Source organism: Camelus bactrianus, chromosome 17 (genome assembly GCF_048773025.1).
Source record: "Camelus bactrianus isolate YW-2024 breed Bactrian camel chromosome 17, ASM4877302v1, whole genome shotgun sequence".
Classification (NCBI taxonomy): domain Eukaryota; kingdom Metazoa; phylum Chordata; class Mammalia; order Artiodactyla; family Camelidae; genus Camelus; species Camelus bactrianus.
Genome location: NC_133555.1, coordinates 4,140,733 through 4,156,229, shown reverse-complemented (window position 1 = coordinate 4,156,229; position 15,497 = coordinate 4,140,733). Strand labels below are relative to the sequence as shown.

General features: G+C 37.8%; 1 protein-coding gene across 3 annotated transcripts in view; it reads right to left on the bottom strand.

The window, feature by feature from the left end:
• Positions 1 to 15,497, bottom strand: part of RAF1 (Raf-1 proto-oncogene, serine/threonine kinase) — a 59,448-nt gene that overhangs the window by 19,953 nt on the left and 23,998 nt on the right. For 2 of the 3 annotated variants that reach the window (XM_074344303.1, XM_074344304.1), the window contains exon 1: positions 5,211 to 5,419. In XM_074344303.1, the coding sequence (XP_074200404.1) occupies positions 5,211 to 5,287 (77 nt within the window). In that variant the 5' untranslated portion in view covers positions 5,288 to 5,419. Of the gene's footprint in view, positions 1 to 508; positions 622 to 5,210; positions 5,444 to 15,497 lie in introns of those variants that run through there. The other variant, XM_074344302.1, reaches the window with a different exon arrangement.

Sequence of the window (15,497 nt, the reverse complement as noted above, 5' to 3'; positions counted from 1 at the left end):
ACCATCAGTGACAGGATGAACTACGGATCTTCCTTGAAGCAGAAATTCTCTTCTTAGCCCTGTGTCTGTCAAACTGCTAGGATTCAGTAAACATTAACTGAATAAAAATGAATGCATGAATTTCAAAAGTCAGTTTCTTAAAGACAGCATTCTTTAACTGTAAATAGTAACGCAAACACTTTCAGAGTATGCACTCTGTACACTGCGTTAAAGCAAACACAAAAATCACTGATCTCAAGAAACATATCATCTGATGTGACTGCTTCCAGAAGGAAACACTATCCAACTCCTAACATGTACTTTATTTTTCAGTACAATGTTCAAGTGAAAATTTCAAGTTCTTAGTATTTAATTTTTCTGAATTATCTCTTTACAAACAAGAGTATTCAAATACTCACTATTCCATAGGAAGCTAGTGCAATTTTTAAAATATGGACACAGTTATTATTTGAAGCTAGGCAACCCTTACTAGTTTGAAGGAAGACCTGGCTGACTTGTGAGTTCTTACCCCTTGTGTTCGTGGAGAAGTCTGAACACCGCACAGCACTCTGGTTGCAGGCCCCGCACCTTGAGAGCTTTCATAAGGCAATCGTGCAGGCTCATTCCGTTCCGCACATTGACCTACAAACAAAGGACAACCTTTAGAACCAGCACAGGCCACACATCCCTTGCAAGTAAATGCACCAGTCTGTAAGGGGGTATGGAGAAGACTGAAGACAGCGTTGCTTGTGACCCTCCAACAACAGAGGTTTGAACAGCATGGATCCACTCGTACCCAGATTTTTTTCAAAAGCAAATACTACAGTAATATACCCTCCGTGGCTGATGCAATCCGGGACACGGAACAGCCATGCGGGGGAACCACATACAGCAAGGCTGACTGTAAGCTATACTGGGGGTTTCAGCTGAGCAGAGGGCTGGCACCCCTAACCCCTGCGTTGTTCAAGGGCCAGCTGTAACGGTAACAGAGTGAACAATCTGAATGTCCAGCAACAGGTGAGAGCCCGAATCCAGTACGGGACACCCGCATGTGTCACGCGGCGCCGCTACTACATTACTTACAATGACCTGGCACAAGTGTGGTATGTTAATTAATAGGAAATAGTTTTCAGAACACCACCAAGAGTAATATTATTTAAAGGGCGGGAAGCTTACATTTGCTTACATATGTTGCATGAGGGTGAAAAGATAGACTCAGCTGTCGGCATCAGAAGCAGTTAGGAGAGAGAAAAGATCAACTGCCCCTTTCTACAGCTCTAGTTTGACTCAATGAAATGTTCCCCCAAGCATAAACATCCACCAGAAAGGAAAATAAGCCAGTCCAATCTACAAATAAACATGAGTTTTTCTGATCAAAAATGTATATTTCAACCAATTTAAACAAAACATTTGATCTTCCTAACAAACATTCCATCTCACGTGCACTTCACTCTCTGACAAGCAGGCAGTGGAGGCTCTGCCCCACTGTAAGGACAGACATGACCACGGGCTTTAATGAATGCGCACATCCATTCCAGGCAGCTCAGCAGGACACCCTCCTCCACACCCCTCGCACCCAGTCGTCAAAAGCTGGGCACGCACTCAGACGCCTAGTGGGGAGTGTGAGTGTCCAGGGTGCTGATAACGGCAGCTACATAAAAATTTCAACTAAGATCTTGAAGCATTTTGATAAAAGCCTTCTACATTTTGTTTTTAAAGTTAATCGAAAGTAAGGCAGTTAGACTCAGTACGGCCAGCAGGGAGGGCAGAATGCAGCTCAGCAGGGCCTGCAAACTGAAGGCCTCCTGCCGGGGGAACTTGCGTGAGCCTACACTGGCCAGCCCAGCCCCTTCCCAGAGGGAGGTGAGTGGTGTTTTTATTTAATTTAAAGGTTTAAAATATTTTTAAATTTTCCACATTTATATTTAATATTGAATTAATATTTTAATTAATATTTTAAATGTTCCACAACAAGTTTATCTTAAAGGTGTCTTGAAGCAGTGATACCTTTAGAAAGATCTAACTTCCAGCTTTTCAGAAATAAAACAAGTAAAGGGAGAGAGACTGATCTGAACTAGAAGACACCAACAGTGAAGACTAACAGACACTCACACACTAACAGTCATGACCTGCATCAAATACTGTGCAGTAGTACTTGGAAAACTGTAAAGTGATATGTGTTATATCATTAATCTTCATTAAAAGTCAAAGCCCCAAGAGCTAGACAGTTCTTTAAATATCCTCCAACCCAGCAGAGTTCCCAAATGGGTCTGGTATTAGAATCATCCAAGAAGCTTGTGAAAATACATTTTCCCAGCCTGCTCCCTCTAATACATCCAAGGATTCTGATTCAGTTCATCTTAAATAAAGCTCAGGAATCCATATTTTAAATTCTTCTCAAGTAATTCCAGTAGTAATTAATGGTCCTCAGCCATGATCCATATACTCATCCAGTAATTATAAGCAGTAGCAGTCAGTCAGAGACACATGTTTACAAAACAACTGCAGGAAAAATTCGAAAAACAAGCAATTCTAATTACTACTTCTAAAATTATTTATATCAGACATGCATGCTCTCTCTCACTCTCCTCTCTACAACTCCTCACGGATACATGGTGTAATTAGTTAAATCTGACTAATTTCCACTAAGTGATTATGACAGTCATTCTGGGTTCCAGCAGTGAAGCAACCTGGGGATGATGAGAAACAGCTGACTGCTGGTCTGGCCAGCAAGTGAGCCCCTCCCCTTCCCTGCTGCCCTGAAGCTGGGTGCCTGGTGAAAGAAGGTGGTTCTTCCAGAGAAACACAGTTCATCTCTGGTCAAAAAAATAGGAGAAACTAACTTTCTCTGCTAGAACCGTCTCAAAAACAGAACTCAAGCTTCCAAATCACTGGTCCCTGACCACCAGTTGTGCTCAACTGAAGGCTGTCAAGGATACACCAATGCAGAAAAAACTCAAATAGTAACAGCTACCTTTTTACTCATGAACTAGCCACTGTATTCAGCATGAGCCTCGTTTCATAAATGTCAGGAACAGACTCAAAATATTATGCAACTTACTTAGATGATACGGCCTATAAAAGACAATACAGGGATTTAAATTTGGGCCTGGATGGCTTACAGGCCCATACACTTCATTATTATGCCGAACTAAATTTGCCGGTCTTCCAGGCAGACTGGGATTGGGAGGTGGAGAAGACAGACGCAGAAGCAGATGGTCTTCAGTGTCCCATCACAGTCACACTTCCCAACTGACCTCTCCACTTAGGGTCACAAACAAAATTAATGAGAAAATAGTGTGGTTAAAATCACTTGCAAGTGAAAGAGTACTGCTGAAATGTAAGAGGATTATTATTTATTTTGCCAGCCATTAAACTTCCACTTTTAAGAAGGGGAACAAAACTAAATTTACTCAAACTTTAAATGCCTTTGAGTTTTGTCTTCAGTTCAAAACGTCCCTAAATGTACAACACTGTAACTAGGGGGCTCTTTAGGTTCACAGAAGAAGTGTAAAGGAATTTAGTAAACTGGGGAGAGTGGAACTATTAGTAACAAACTGACAAAACTCTGGGCTGTACTTCCCAACTCTGGAACCCTGTCTTGCCTAGGTACACAGAATAAACACAATGCACTGATCTTACACAAAGAATAGAGGGTGGGAAAGGAGAAGATGTAGATATTTTGAACTAAAGTTTTCTCATATGTCCCACCAAGCAAAATTAGTACAACTTCACTTTTCTTTTTCAACAAGTTGGTTTTTCCTCCCGCCCCCAGGATAGCAGGAAACTTTCTGACCAATAATTTCTTGGAAAAACTTGGGATTCTGTGTCAGAAACGATGCACAAATAACTGGCTAGACCACTGCCCTGGAAAAGAAAAAAACACTGAGATTTCTAAGCTACCTCTAGCTTTGCCCCAGGGCCTATGAAATTTACCAAAATAACTTTTTCTAGGTAATTTACTTTCCTCTATATACTTGATTGTGATATCGAAAATAATTAAGTGAACATTTTGCTTTAATATCAGCACAAAATATTTCTTCTAATTAACTGGGAATGTCTAAAGGAGCTTTTCGAAGAACTCTGAAATATATCCCCATAAGAATGTACTACGAAAAAAAAATGCACTGTGTGTTTAGATGAAGTGGCAGAAAAGAAGACATTCCAGGCAAGACTAACAAGAGAAGGCAGGCCAAGGGGTGGGAAAAAGCGGGGCGTGTAGAAGGAACACAGCAACACAAAGCAATCAAGTCTGTAAGCGGAAAGCCAATTAACAAAGACCCTACGTGGAAACCTCTTACACTGTTAGTGGGAAAGTGAAGTGGAGCAGCCACTATGGAGAACAGTATGGAGGTTCCTTAAAAAACTAAAAACAGAGCTACCATATGATCCAGCAATCCCATGCCTGGGCCTATACCCAGAAAAGACAAAAATCCTAATTCAAAAAGATACATGCAACCCAACGTTCACAGCAGCACAGCAAGACATGGAAGCAACCCAAGTGCTCATCAACAAATGACTGGTTTAAGAAGGTGGGGTACGTATACATACCTACCTACAATGTACAAGAAGAGGGGGTACCTATATGGGGTCTCTATGTGCCTATGTACAATCAGCCACAAAAATAATGAAATACTGCCATTTGCAACAGCATAGACTGACCTAGAGAATATCGTACTAAGTGTATCAGACAGAGAAAAACAAATATTATATATCACTTACATGTAGAATCTGAAAAGTAATACAAATGAAAACAAATGAATCTATATACAAAACAAAAAGAGAATCACAGACATGCAAAACAAACTTATGGTTACCAAAGGGGAAGGGGGTGGGGGACAAACCAGGGATTAACAGATATAAACTACTACACATAAAATAGATAAGCAACAAAGACTTACTGTATAACATAGGGAACTACATTCAATATCTTACAATAACCTATAATGGAAAATAATCTGAAAATATACTTATGACTGAATTACTTTGCTGAAGCGATTCCATTACATATAAACCAGGAACACAATATTGTGAATCAACTATACCAATTAAAAAAACCAACTATATAAATTAAAAAAAACTATAAAAAATAAAATAAAGTTTAAAAATTAATCAATAAAGGTCCTAAGTGACAGTGAAGATTCTGCCTGTCTGTAAGACAGGCAACGTGATCCATACTGTTTTCTATAGGCCTCGAACAGCTAAATTTTTTGAGAGGAATGTTCACGTACCACTGTTCTTTGCTTGTTTGGCAAAAAAACACGGATAGTGTTGCTTGTCTTAGAAGAATCCGTGAGTTTGCCATCATCTGATGCCCGACGCTGATAGCCAAACTGCTGAACTATTGTAGGGGAGATGCAGCTGGAGCCATCAAACACCGCATCTTTGAATCCAAAACCATTGCTGATCGTCTTCCAGGCCCCTTGTATGTGCTCCATTGATGCAGCTTACAAAATACTTAAACCTGGTTTAAAAAAAAAAAGAAAAGAATTATAATTCTTAAACAAAAGTAATTAACTGAACAACAATATATTATATAGAGTGTGCAAACAGCACAGCATGTGGACTTCCTTGTAGGTGAAATCTTCTGCTTAATTATTCAGAAAACTTTGATTTTAGTGTATTTCCATAAAATACTTCATAGACAACTCGAAAATGAGCAAAATGAGGACTAGAGATCAAAAAATTCAAAGGTTGCAGCAACATGGATGGACCTGGAGATCATCATTCTAAGTGAAGCCAGCCAGAAAGAGAAAAAAAAATACCATACAATATGACTTATATGTGGAATCTAAAAAAAAAGAAACAAACTTATTTACAAAACAGAAACAGACTCACAGACACAGAAAACACATTTATGGTTACGGGGTGGGGGGTAGGGATAAATTGAGTGTTCGAGATTTGCAGACACTAACTACTATATATAAAACACAAACAAGTTCACACTGTAGCACAGGAAACTATATTCAATATCTTGTAGTAACTTGTGGTGAAAAAGAATCTGAAAACAAATATATGCATGTTCACGTATGACTGGAGCACTGTGCTGTACACCAGAAATTGACACAACACTGTAAACTGACTATACTTCAATAAAATGTATATATATATATCCAGGAAAAAAAATTCACCAGAAGTTATACCTCCAGTTAAAAGCCAACCTGGAACATGGGCCCAGGACTTTTGACTTCTAGTTTAATCCTTTTCAATTCCTTTTTTAATTTGTCTTCCTCTTTGGTTATTGTATATTAAGCAAGAGCAACTACCTTTGAGTATGAGTTACACGTTAGTAGTATGAGAAAAAAAGTGTAAGCCATAATTTTCTGCCTTTGAGGAAAGAAAAGAAATTAGTATTTCTAGGATGTGTGTTAGATACTTTACCTATCAATGATCTCATTTAATTTGTGTTAAGGATCCCAAATGATTTTAAATCCCTTCCTCCAACCACCTTCTATTTTTTAAACAAATAAAGCACAGAAAAACCATGCTACTTGCCCAAGAACACCCAGGTGATAGGTAAAATAACCAGACTCTATATCTGTTTACATTTAAAGTACATGAACTTTCCACCATAACATTCAGAGTTTGGTTTTGGTGCAGAAACAAAGCTCATGAACAGAAGCAAGCAGAAAGAGTTACCTAATCAAAAATAACCAAATGTTTTAATTGGGCCACAAGAAAACTGCAATCGAAGTCCACAGACAGTCACACAACAGCAGTAAGTTAGGTGTCCTGCGGTGAGGACATGCAAAGCCCTGCAGTGACGGAGTCAGCAGCCACGCAGAAGCGAGAGGCACATCCTCCTTTAGAAAACAGTGATGTTGACAGGGAGTCCCATCCTCCTCAACCTTTCCTCCTTCAGAAACTTGTTTTATTACTAGCAATAGTTACCATTCACTAGGTGCCTGCTATTATGAGGCAGCATATACTGCATACATCCCTCTCACGGTATCCAACCTGACCCTGAGAGGATACTCTCCGTAGGAATTACACCCCCATTTTACAGCTGAGCTTTCGCTGGCAGAGGTGGGATTCAGAATTGGGCAGCTCTGACTCCAGAGCCCTTAGGTTCTCAAACAAAACACTGACACTTGAAATCATTTAGTCAAGCTAAAATGGCCTAGAGTTAAAGATCATTTAATCCAAATGTCTTGTTCTTAACCAGAAGTTTCTGTCTGAATATTTGCAATGTGCTAAGCTCTTTCTCAAATTGCACACCTGAATGAAGAGGGGATGATAGATAGTAACTACTCTTAGCTGACGGCTGAGGAAACTAGAGAAGTTTAGAGACTTAAGATCACTATGTGGCATTACTTTCACACAGTCTTGGCACAACCTTTTTGGAGGAGAATATGGTAAAAACTATTAAAAATTTGAAATGTAAGACTTATCTAGGAATTCAGTTATCACTCTAGGAATTTATCCTACAGACGAATAAGACAAGTGTATAAAGATACACATACAAGCATCTTCATTACAGCCTTATTCATACCCTAACAAAACTGGGGATCAGACAAAATACTTAACAAGAGAATTAAATCATGTTAATACTCATGTGATAAATGAAGTAGACCTGTATGTGCAAAGATGGGAAAAGCTACCTGAGACAAAACAAAAAAATGAAAAATACAGCTTGAACCTCTTCTATACTAATCTAAAATGAGGAAAACCTAAAATCTAGAATAATAAAACAAGTATAATAGCGATTATTTCAGCAGGGTTGTGAGGAATTTTTACTTTTTATATATCATCTACTTACTTTTTGTTTTTTACATTTTACTGTTACACTATAAACTTCTATAAGCCTGTTTTGTTTCTGTAAGGGGAGGGTCAGGACAAGATCCCACAGCCTTCACAAGTGGCAGGGCCACAACACACTGCCTCCCACTTTAAGCACGGATACCGGAGCCCCAACAAACTCCTAACTCTATCCTTTGATAGAGGTCATTTTAGGGGCATCTACAGCTTCTCTTTTCCCTAGATCTTTTTTCCCAACTAAAGAGGAGGACTCATCTGAGCATCTCACTAGCCTGAAATGATGTGGCTCCCATGATCTACAGATATAGAGCAGCCAGAGCAATCTTAAAAATGCAACTCATCTTTCTCTCCCATTTAAGACTCAGAATAAAAAAAAGCTAAACTCCTTCTTTCTGAACATGCCAAGCTTCACACCTCAGCACTTCTTGTTCCCTTCCCCTGGAAGGCCGAAACCTACAGAGACAAGCAAGCTGGCATTTTCACATCACTAAGGTCTTCACATAAAAGATCTCTTTGGAGAAACTTTCTCTCTCCACTCTAGTCAGAAGACCTCACTTCCCTACTCCCATCAAATGACCCTGCTTAGGTGGGGAGAGTATAGCTCAGTGGTAGAGTGCGTGCTTAGCATGCACAAGGTCCTGGGTTCAATCCCCAGTACCTCCATTTATAAACAAACAAACAAACAAACAAACAAACCTAGTTACCTCCCCTTCCCCTCCCCCCTCAAAAAAACAAAACAAAAAATGACTCTGTCTTATTTTCCTCATGCCACTTACCACTATGTTAACTGTTTACAGGTTTTGGTCAGTACCTCCCACCCTCTTTCTGCTCCATGAGGGCCGGACCCTGCCTATCTTGTTCACTGCTGTATTCTTAGTCCTTAATTCAGGACTAAGTACCTGGAACATAAATGCACTCAAACATTTGTTAAATGAATCGTTAGGAACCAGAATAATGCTGCAAAAAAATAATAATTTTTTTTAATAGAAAAGACCTGTCAAGAACTAGTAACTGTGCATGAAATCTGCATTTGGTAGTGCACCTTTAAAAAGATATCTACTACTCAGCAAAAGATAAACTGCAATAAATTGCATTCTATATTTAATTGTGGGAGAAGACTGTTATAATCTATTGGCTAAAGAACCTACGTACAAGGCTTAACTGTAGCCTAAGTCCAAGAACATAGTTATTTTAAGATGAATTCTAAGTCTTATAGGCACTTAGAAAATAACAGTGCTGGTGCTTAGTAGAAAGCATACTACAATAACTGTCAGTTTAATAAAAACTGACAAAATAAAAGTAAATCCACTTTAATTCTCAAGTTTTAGATTATCATTCATAATTTTTATTTTTCCATGTCCATATCAGGACTACTTACAGGCTGAGAAGCATGCTAAGACAGTGTCTTAACATGTCACTCATAGAAAATGATGGAGCATATTTGTAAGGTATGCCTAGATAAGCAGACAAGCCCAGGAAGGCCAATGGTCCTACAAGTTGCCACAGGGCTAATGGGTACACTTTTAACCTGTTCATCATAGGAAGCTCTATGCCAAGGTATTCCTTAATAAATTTACAAAAAAACGGTACACATCTGAAAACAAGAAGCATCTTCTGGGGGAGAAGGGTATATGGCTCAGTGGTAGTGCACATGTTTTGCATGCACGAGGTCCTGGGTTCAATCCCCAGTACCTCCATTAAAATGAATAAATAAACCCAGTTTTTCTACTCCCCCCCCTAAAAAAAGCATTTTCTAAAAACCATACAGCAGCAATACACTTCAGTCTTAAATGGAGACATTCAGAAATCCCATGGATACTACTCTCGAATGAAACACAGACATAACATACACACACCCACACGTACACACCTAAAGACATAATGAAACTAGATAGTCCAAAGTAGAACTTTGCTTCTGGTAGAGAAAGGTCTTTCACAGTGCCCAAGAATGGTTTCAGAACAAATGCATTCTCTTATGAGTGGAGAAATTCACTATGTTGGGAGAAATCAATCATTTAAATATCTCCCTATAATAGGACAGGATATAATAATAACAGGATTACTATTCCTAACATACAAAAACTCATGAAAATTAATAAGAAAACTTTTAAGCTTTAAATAAGTATTTCATACTTACATATTTAAGGAGAAAAACTTTTGGACTTCACTGCTAAAACTATAGGTTATTCTCCATAATGTAAGATGGGGCCAATGCCACCATGTGTCACCAACACATTTTAAAAATACACTTAAGTACTTATATGTATTTTATCAAAAGCAAACCAAACATAAAAAAAGAAATTTAAAATGTTCATAAAGTATTACTTGGTATTTATCCAACCTTTTCAACTCTTAATGAAAGTGTTTTGTTTGAAACAGGATTGTTCAGTATGCCATTTGAAGATACCTTTGGTAACAAAAAGTTTATATGGAATCTATTTTTAAAAGCTCATTTCTGTCCAATGATTAAAAAATCTTTTTTTAGATAACTCTCTTCACATATACAAAACAGTAGCTTTATTATCACAAAAGTTTCCTGACCTTAAACATCTATATGATGAGACAGCCTGAGAATTTGTAATCTACAAAGACTTAACGTTTACCAGAAAGGATGCAACATATTCATCATTTATTATGATAGCTAAATTCTATAAATTTAGGAATTGTACAATTAAGTTAATATGCTTCCTTCTGCATTCCAGACCCCCTCTCCTCCACCCACCCCCATTACAGAGCACCTCAGAAACCAAAAGGCCTAGACCTACCCTCCTCTGCTTCCTCCACTTTGACTACTCTTCCATTAAAAATGTGCCGTAACAGGCCTAACCCCAAAGTCAGTCTCTGAAAGACACCAGGGGGTAGGTATTTTATGACAGAAAAAGGGACAACTCATTAAGTGCTAGACATCTTAGCTTTCTGTAGTTGCCTACTCTATCCGTCAATCATGAGTTTATCAAAATTTCTCTGAATCTACTATTTCTAGCCTAATATCTGAGGGTGGCAGGTTCCAGAGGTTCACCAAGAAGTTTGCCTTTTATTGACTTCATGCTTCATTCTGTCATGCTGGAGTTTGAAGGTATCTCTGTATACCAAAATGTCCATTTTCATTATCATACTTCACTTGTCATTATCACTCAAACTCACTTATTCTCTACATGAATATTCCTTTTCAGAAAGTTAGACAAAGATACCTTTCCTATATCCAAGTTAAAAGATGATTTATAAAATCTAAATAGTACAGAGTTTAGGAGTAAACAAAATAACCACAGCAGAAAGACCCAAAGCTCTGAACTATGCAGCAAGGAAGAGTCAAAGGCCAAACCTCTGAACAATCTGATAGGCTCTATCTTAAGATCCACTTCAGCTGCCTTCTTTGGGCCCTTTTGGTTGGTACAGTAGTCCTGCTACCTAGAAAGTTCTGCTTTCTGCAGTTTCAGTTACCTGAGATCAACCACGGTCCAAAAATATTAAGTGGAAAATTCTAGAGTTAACAATTCCTAAGTTTTAAACTTCATGCCTTTGTAAGCTTTTTGACTTCTGAGTATTGTGGTGAAATCTCACGCTGCCCCGGCCCCCTCCTGCTGCCTGGGATGTGAATCATCCCCTTGTCCAGCACATCCACGCTGCACACTTACTCTACCTGTGCCTCAGTCACCTGGCAGCCTTCCGGGTTATCAGATCGGCTGTCTCAGTACGGCAGTACATGTGTTTAAGTAACCCTTATTTTACTTAACAAAAGGCCCAGTGATGTTGGCAACTTGGCTATTCTCTTACTGTGTCTAATTTATAAATTAAACTTTATCATAGGTATATATGGATACGAAAAAAACAGTATAGGGTTCAGTACTATCTGCAGTTTCCGACATCCACTGGGGGACTTGGAGGATCCCCCAAGGATAAAGGGGGACTACAGTGTAACTAAAATAGCACCCAATAGGGTTCCAAACAAGGACAGAATAGGTACCTTCCTAATTAATTGCCAGCTTTTTCAGGGAAGACTTCAAAAATGTAAGTCTCTTTCTTTCCTAGACTAACTCAGCACCTTTTCAAACTGTGAGGTATGACCCATTAGTGTTTAGAAAATCATTTCGGTGAGTCATGACCAGCTTTCTTAAAAAGTAATGCAGAGCAGAATGTATCACACATAGTACAGGTAAGTACTATCTTGAGAAATCTTTGATTTGGGTACACACACCTTATAAAATGAGAAATTTAGTATGGATCACTACTAAGTCTGAAAGCTACTGGTTTAATTTTAAAGCCCAGAATCCCTATGGGAGCTTCACTGATTTCCCAAATGCATTTATCCACACAAAATACGTATTCTTGCACTTGAATGATCTATTTTCAGGATCCATCTAGTCAAAGTGTCATCCTTAGTTCCACCAGTGAACTCTCTCCGTGTGTGTGCCAATTCCACCTTATGTTACATTTCTCCTACTTCACGTGATTCTTCTCGTTTTCATGTATTTCATTACTATGTAGAACCAAAAAACTCAGTACACTAAGTTTTCATTCTTTTCTCAGGCACCATTAGTTATTTTGAGACCTTATTCAAATTTATTGTGAAGAGATCTACTTTAATGGATTCACTGGCAACAACCCAAGACAATTCTCCAACACAGATTAGGTTACATGGTTCACTAACTTTTAAATAATGTGACATTTTTAAGGCACAGAACTTATAGACTTATGGTTCTTACACTATGAAGTCTCTTTTACTAAATTGTTTTACCCTATGTTGAAGTTCTATTATTTCTTTCTCTCTCAAAATAGTCCCTTCTCTTTATCTTCTCATTTATCACTTCTTACAATGATCTCTGTTGCTGTGAGGTCTTCTGTGTTCCTGTTCTTTTCTTCTTTTAAAGAAAATATCAAATAAGAGTGTGGTGTTAACTCTATTTCACTAAACTTAAAATGTAGATTCCACCCTCAATTTAAATCCTTCTCCAAAGTGTACACATCAAAGATTATACTCATTCATAGTATTTAACTTGTTTTTTTAACCATCTCTCTGGATGGCTTCAGAGATTCACTCTCTATATAGTATGAGAACCTTAAAATGTACGAAGTAGGTTTCTGCAAGTCTTTCTCTGAGGCAGCCCCTCAGTAGAATTCTGTACGCCTCTATTGAGGCTTTGGGTCCTCTGTGATGTTCTTCAGACAACACACTTAAAATTCTCCCTCATAAAGCCTCCCTTCTTTGCTCCCTATTCATAAAAAATATAAAAATTCATAAAAATTGCTCCCTCCTGTTTCTCATATTTATATTATACACATATATGTTATTAACTTCACTTCCTGCCCTGTACTGTAATAATTTATTTACATGTCTGCCTCCCGGCCTGACTGTAAGTTCCTTGAGGACAGAATAAATACATGCCTCTTTGTTCTCCCAGAACTTAGCATGACACCTGACTCAAAGGAGTTCTTCAATCTAGACTTCAAAACCAATGTGACGGTAATTGTAGAATCCACAACACATTAAATATAAAATTGATGTCAATTATCCAGGGAAACGGCTACTTTAATATGTAACATAAAATTATAACCGTAAGTGTCATAAAAAATACAAATATCTGACAGACTGGCTATCTGAACAATAGCAATATTAGTTTCTCTATTTTGACACCCGCTAAAACTCACTAGGCAACAAGATATAGTCACCAAAAAATGAATTCCTTAAAATTCTGTTACAAGTAAACAGCAAAAATGATCATATCAGCTAACAGCTGAGTTCTTTACATTTCAGTATCTGTAATACTTTTGAGCACATACTACAGTATGCATAATAATAGAGACTGTCACATTTCATTATATGTAGTAAGTATCAGTTTCTTATAAAAATTATGTCATTTAATCCTCCCAAGAACTCTGAGAGATACTATTACCTTGATTTTGAAGATGAGGAAACTGAGGCTCAAAGTTAAATAAAACTGTCCAAGATTACACAGTAAGATAAGAGAGCCAAGATTATCGACAGAATATTTAACGCCACAAGCACTCACAAGTTTTACCAGGGCTTTATCACATCATCATTCTTTATTCGTACGGCAGATAAGATCAGTGCTTTGTGGGGCAGGCAGTTGCTCACATGAAGTGCCAGATTTTAACCTTGTGGCTGCCGGGACTAGCTTCCTGATACTGGCTCTTTCCTTCCACTCTGGTAACTTGTTTTTATTACACTTCTATTTAAAATATGATATAGTTAAATTTGGGGAGGGGGATAAAGGGGAAAAGTTACCCATAATCTTATCCATCCTAACAAAACATTTTTTGGGTATCACCTTCTAATATTAGAAGCACAATACATGGATATCTGTTCAAAATCTACCTCCACCTTTTATCAGCTGTGTGTGGCCTTCTGCCAAATTGCTTAACTTCCCCCACACCAATTTCTAATTCATCCTTAACCTATTTTTAGGTTGCAAAGTTTTTCAGATTGTAAATCTCTGAAATCAGAACACATCTTAAAAACAAAGGTGTGCCTTAGTTGTCCTAACAGAGAACCTGAAATGAACATCATCAGGGCTATCGGTACTTCGCTTAACACCCGAGGTGTGAGATTACTGAGGCAAAAGGTTAAGGATCGTGTGTAAGTGCTGCTACTTCATGTTTTTAGTATTTTAAAACTAGTCTTGGGTGAATTTTTGTTTTTAAGATAAGCTTATTTTCTGAAGCAACTGGTTGCTATCAATTTTTTCTGATCTTTCTTTTTTTTTTTTTTTTTTTTTTTGGTTGGGGGAGAGGAGGGTAGGCTTAACCCGGAAAAGGAGGGTTGTGCTATTTCATTTTCTTAGAAGTGACAAAGGCTTCTAAAAGTTTAGAAAGGGTAAAGATACAGACTGATAAAGGCAACACCAGTGGGTGTAACTTTCATAAGAATTTCACATTAGGTCAGCTTTCTATCAGTAAATTAAGTGATAAGTGAGATTATTTTGTGTTTTTTACACTCCTTCGAAGAAAAGTAGAACTCAGTGTTCCCAAAGAGTTCCCTGAAACCCTTCTAATAAGAAGGCGCAGGTCTTTATTCCTACAAAAGGTAAAATGAAGGATCTCTAGACAGCAGGATTTCAGGTGTAGCTGAGAACATGGATACTATTCTGAAAATACGCTAACTGTATGCCTGAAGGCAGAAACCAACTCTCCATAGCTGGGCAACCAGGCTCAAAGAAACTGACATGAATTCCCCATACCTTCTCATGAAGCTCAAAGACAACAAGCCTAACCTAAGCATTCAAAGATTCCAATCAGATGTTTGACTCTATCCTTTTAAAAATGAACAGACTATTATAAATCAATAAAAAATGTTAAAAAAGCAAAAATAAAAAATAAAAAAGAACAGACTGCCAAGGATTACCAGACAGTTGAGGAAAGCCACTGACATGGATGATAAAGACCAAAACACATAGGAAAAAAAACACACAACTGAATGACTTGAGCTATCAGATTAACTGGAGTTATCAGAACAGAGTCCATCAAAATGCCTATCAAATTAAATTTTAAAGTAACAGGGTAACAAAAGATTCTATAAACTTCTAGAGAAAAAAATATAAGGGATCACGAATCAGAATGGCTTCAAATTTCTCAACACTGGAAGCTAGAAGACATAATGGAGCAAAGTCTTCTAAATTCTGAAGGAAAATTATTTCCAACTTAGAATAATCAGCAAAGCTACTATAAAAGACATTTTATGACATTTATTATCAAAAATACTGTACCCTATATGATCCCTTTCTCAAGGGGTCTGTTACATGAAT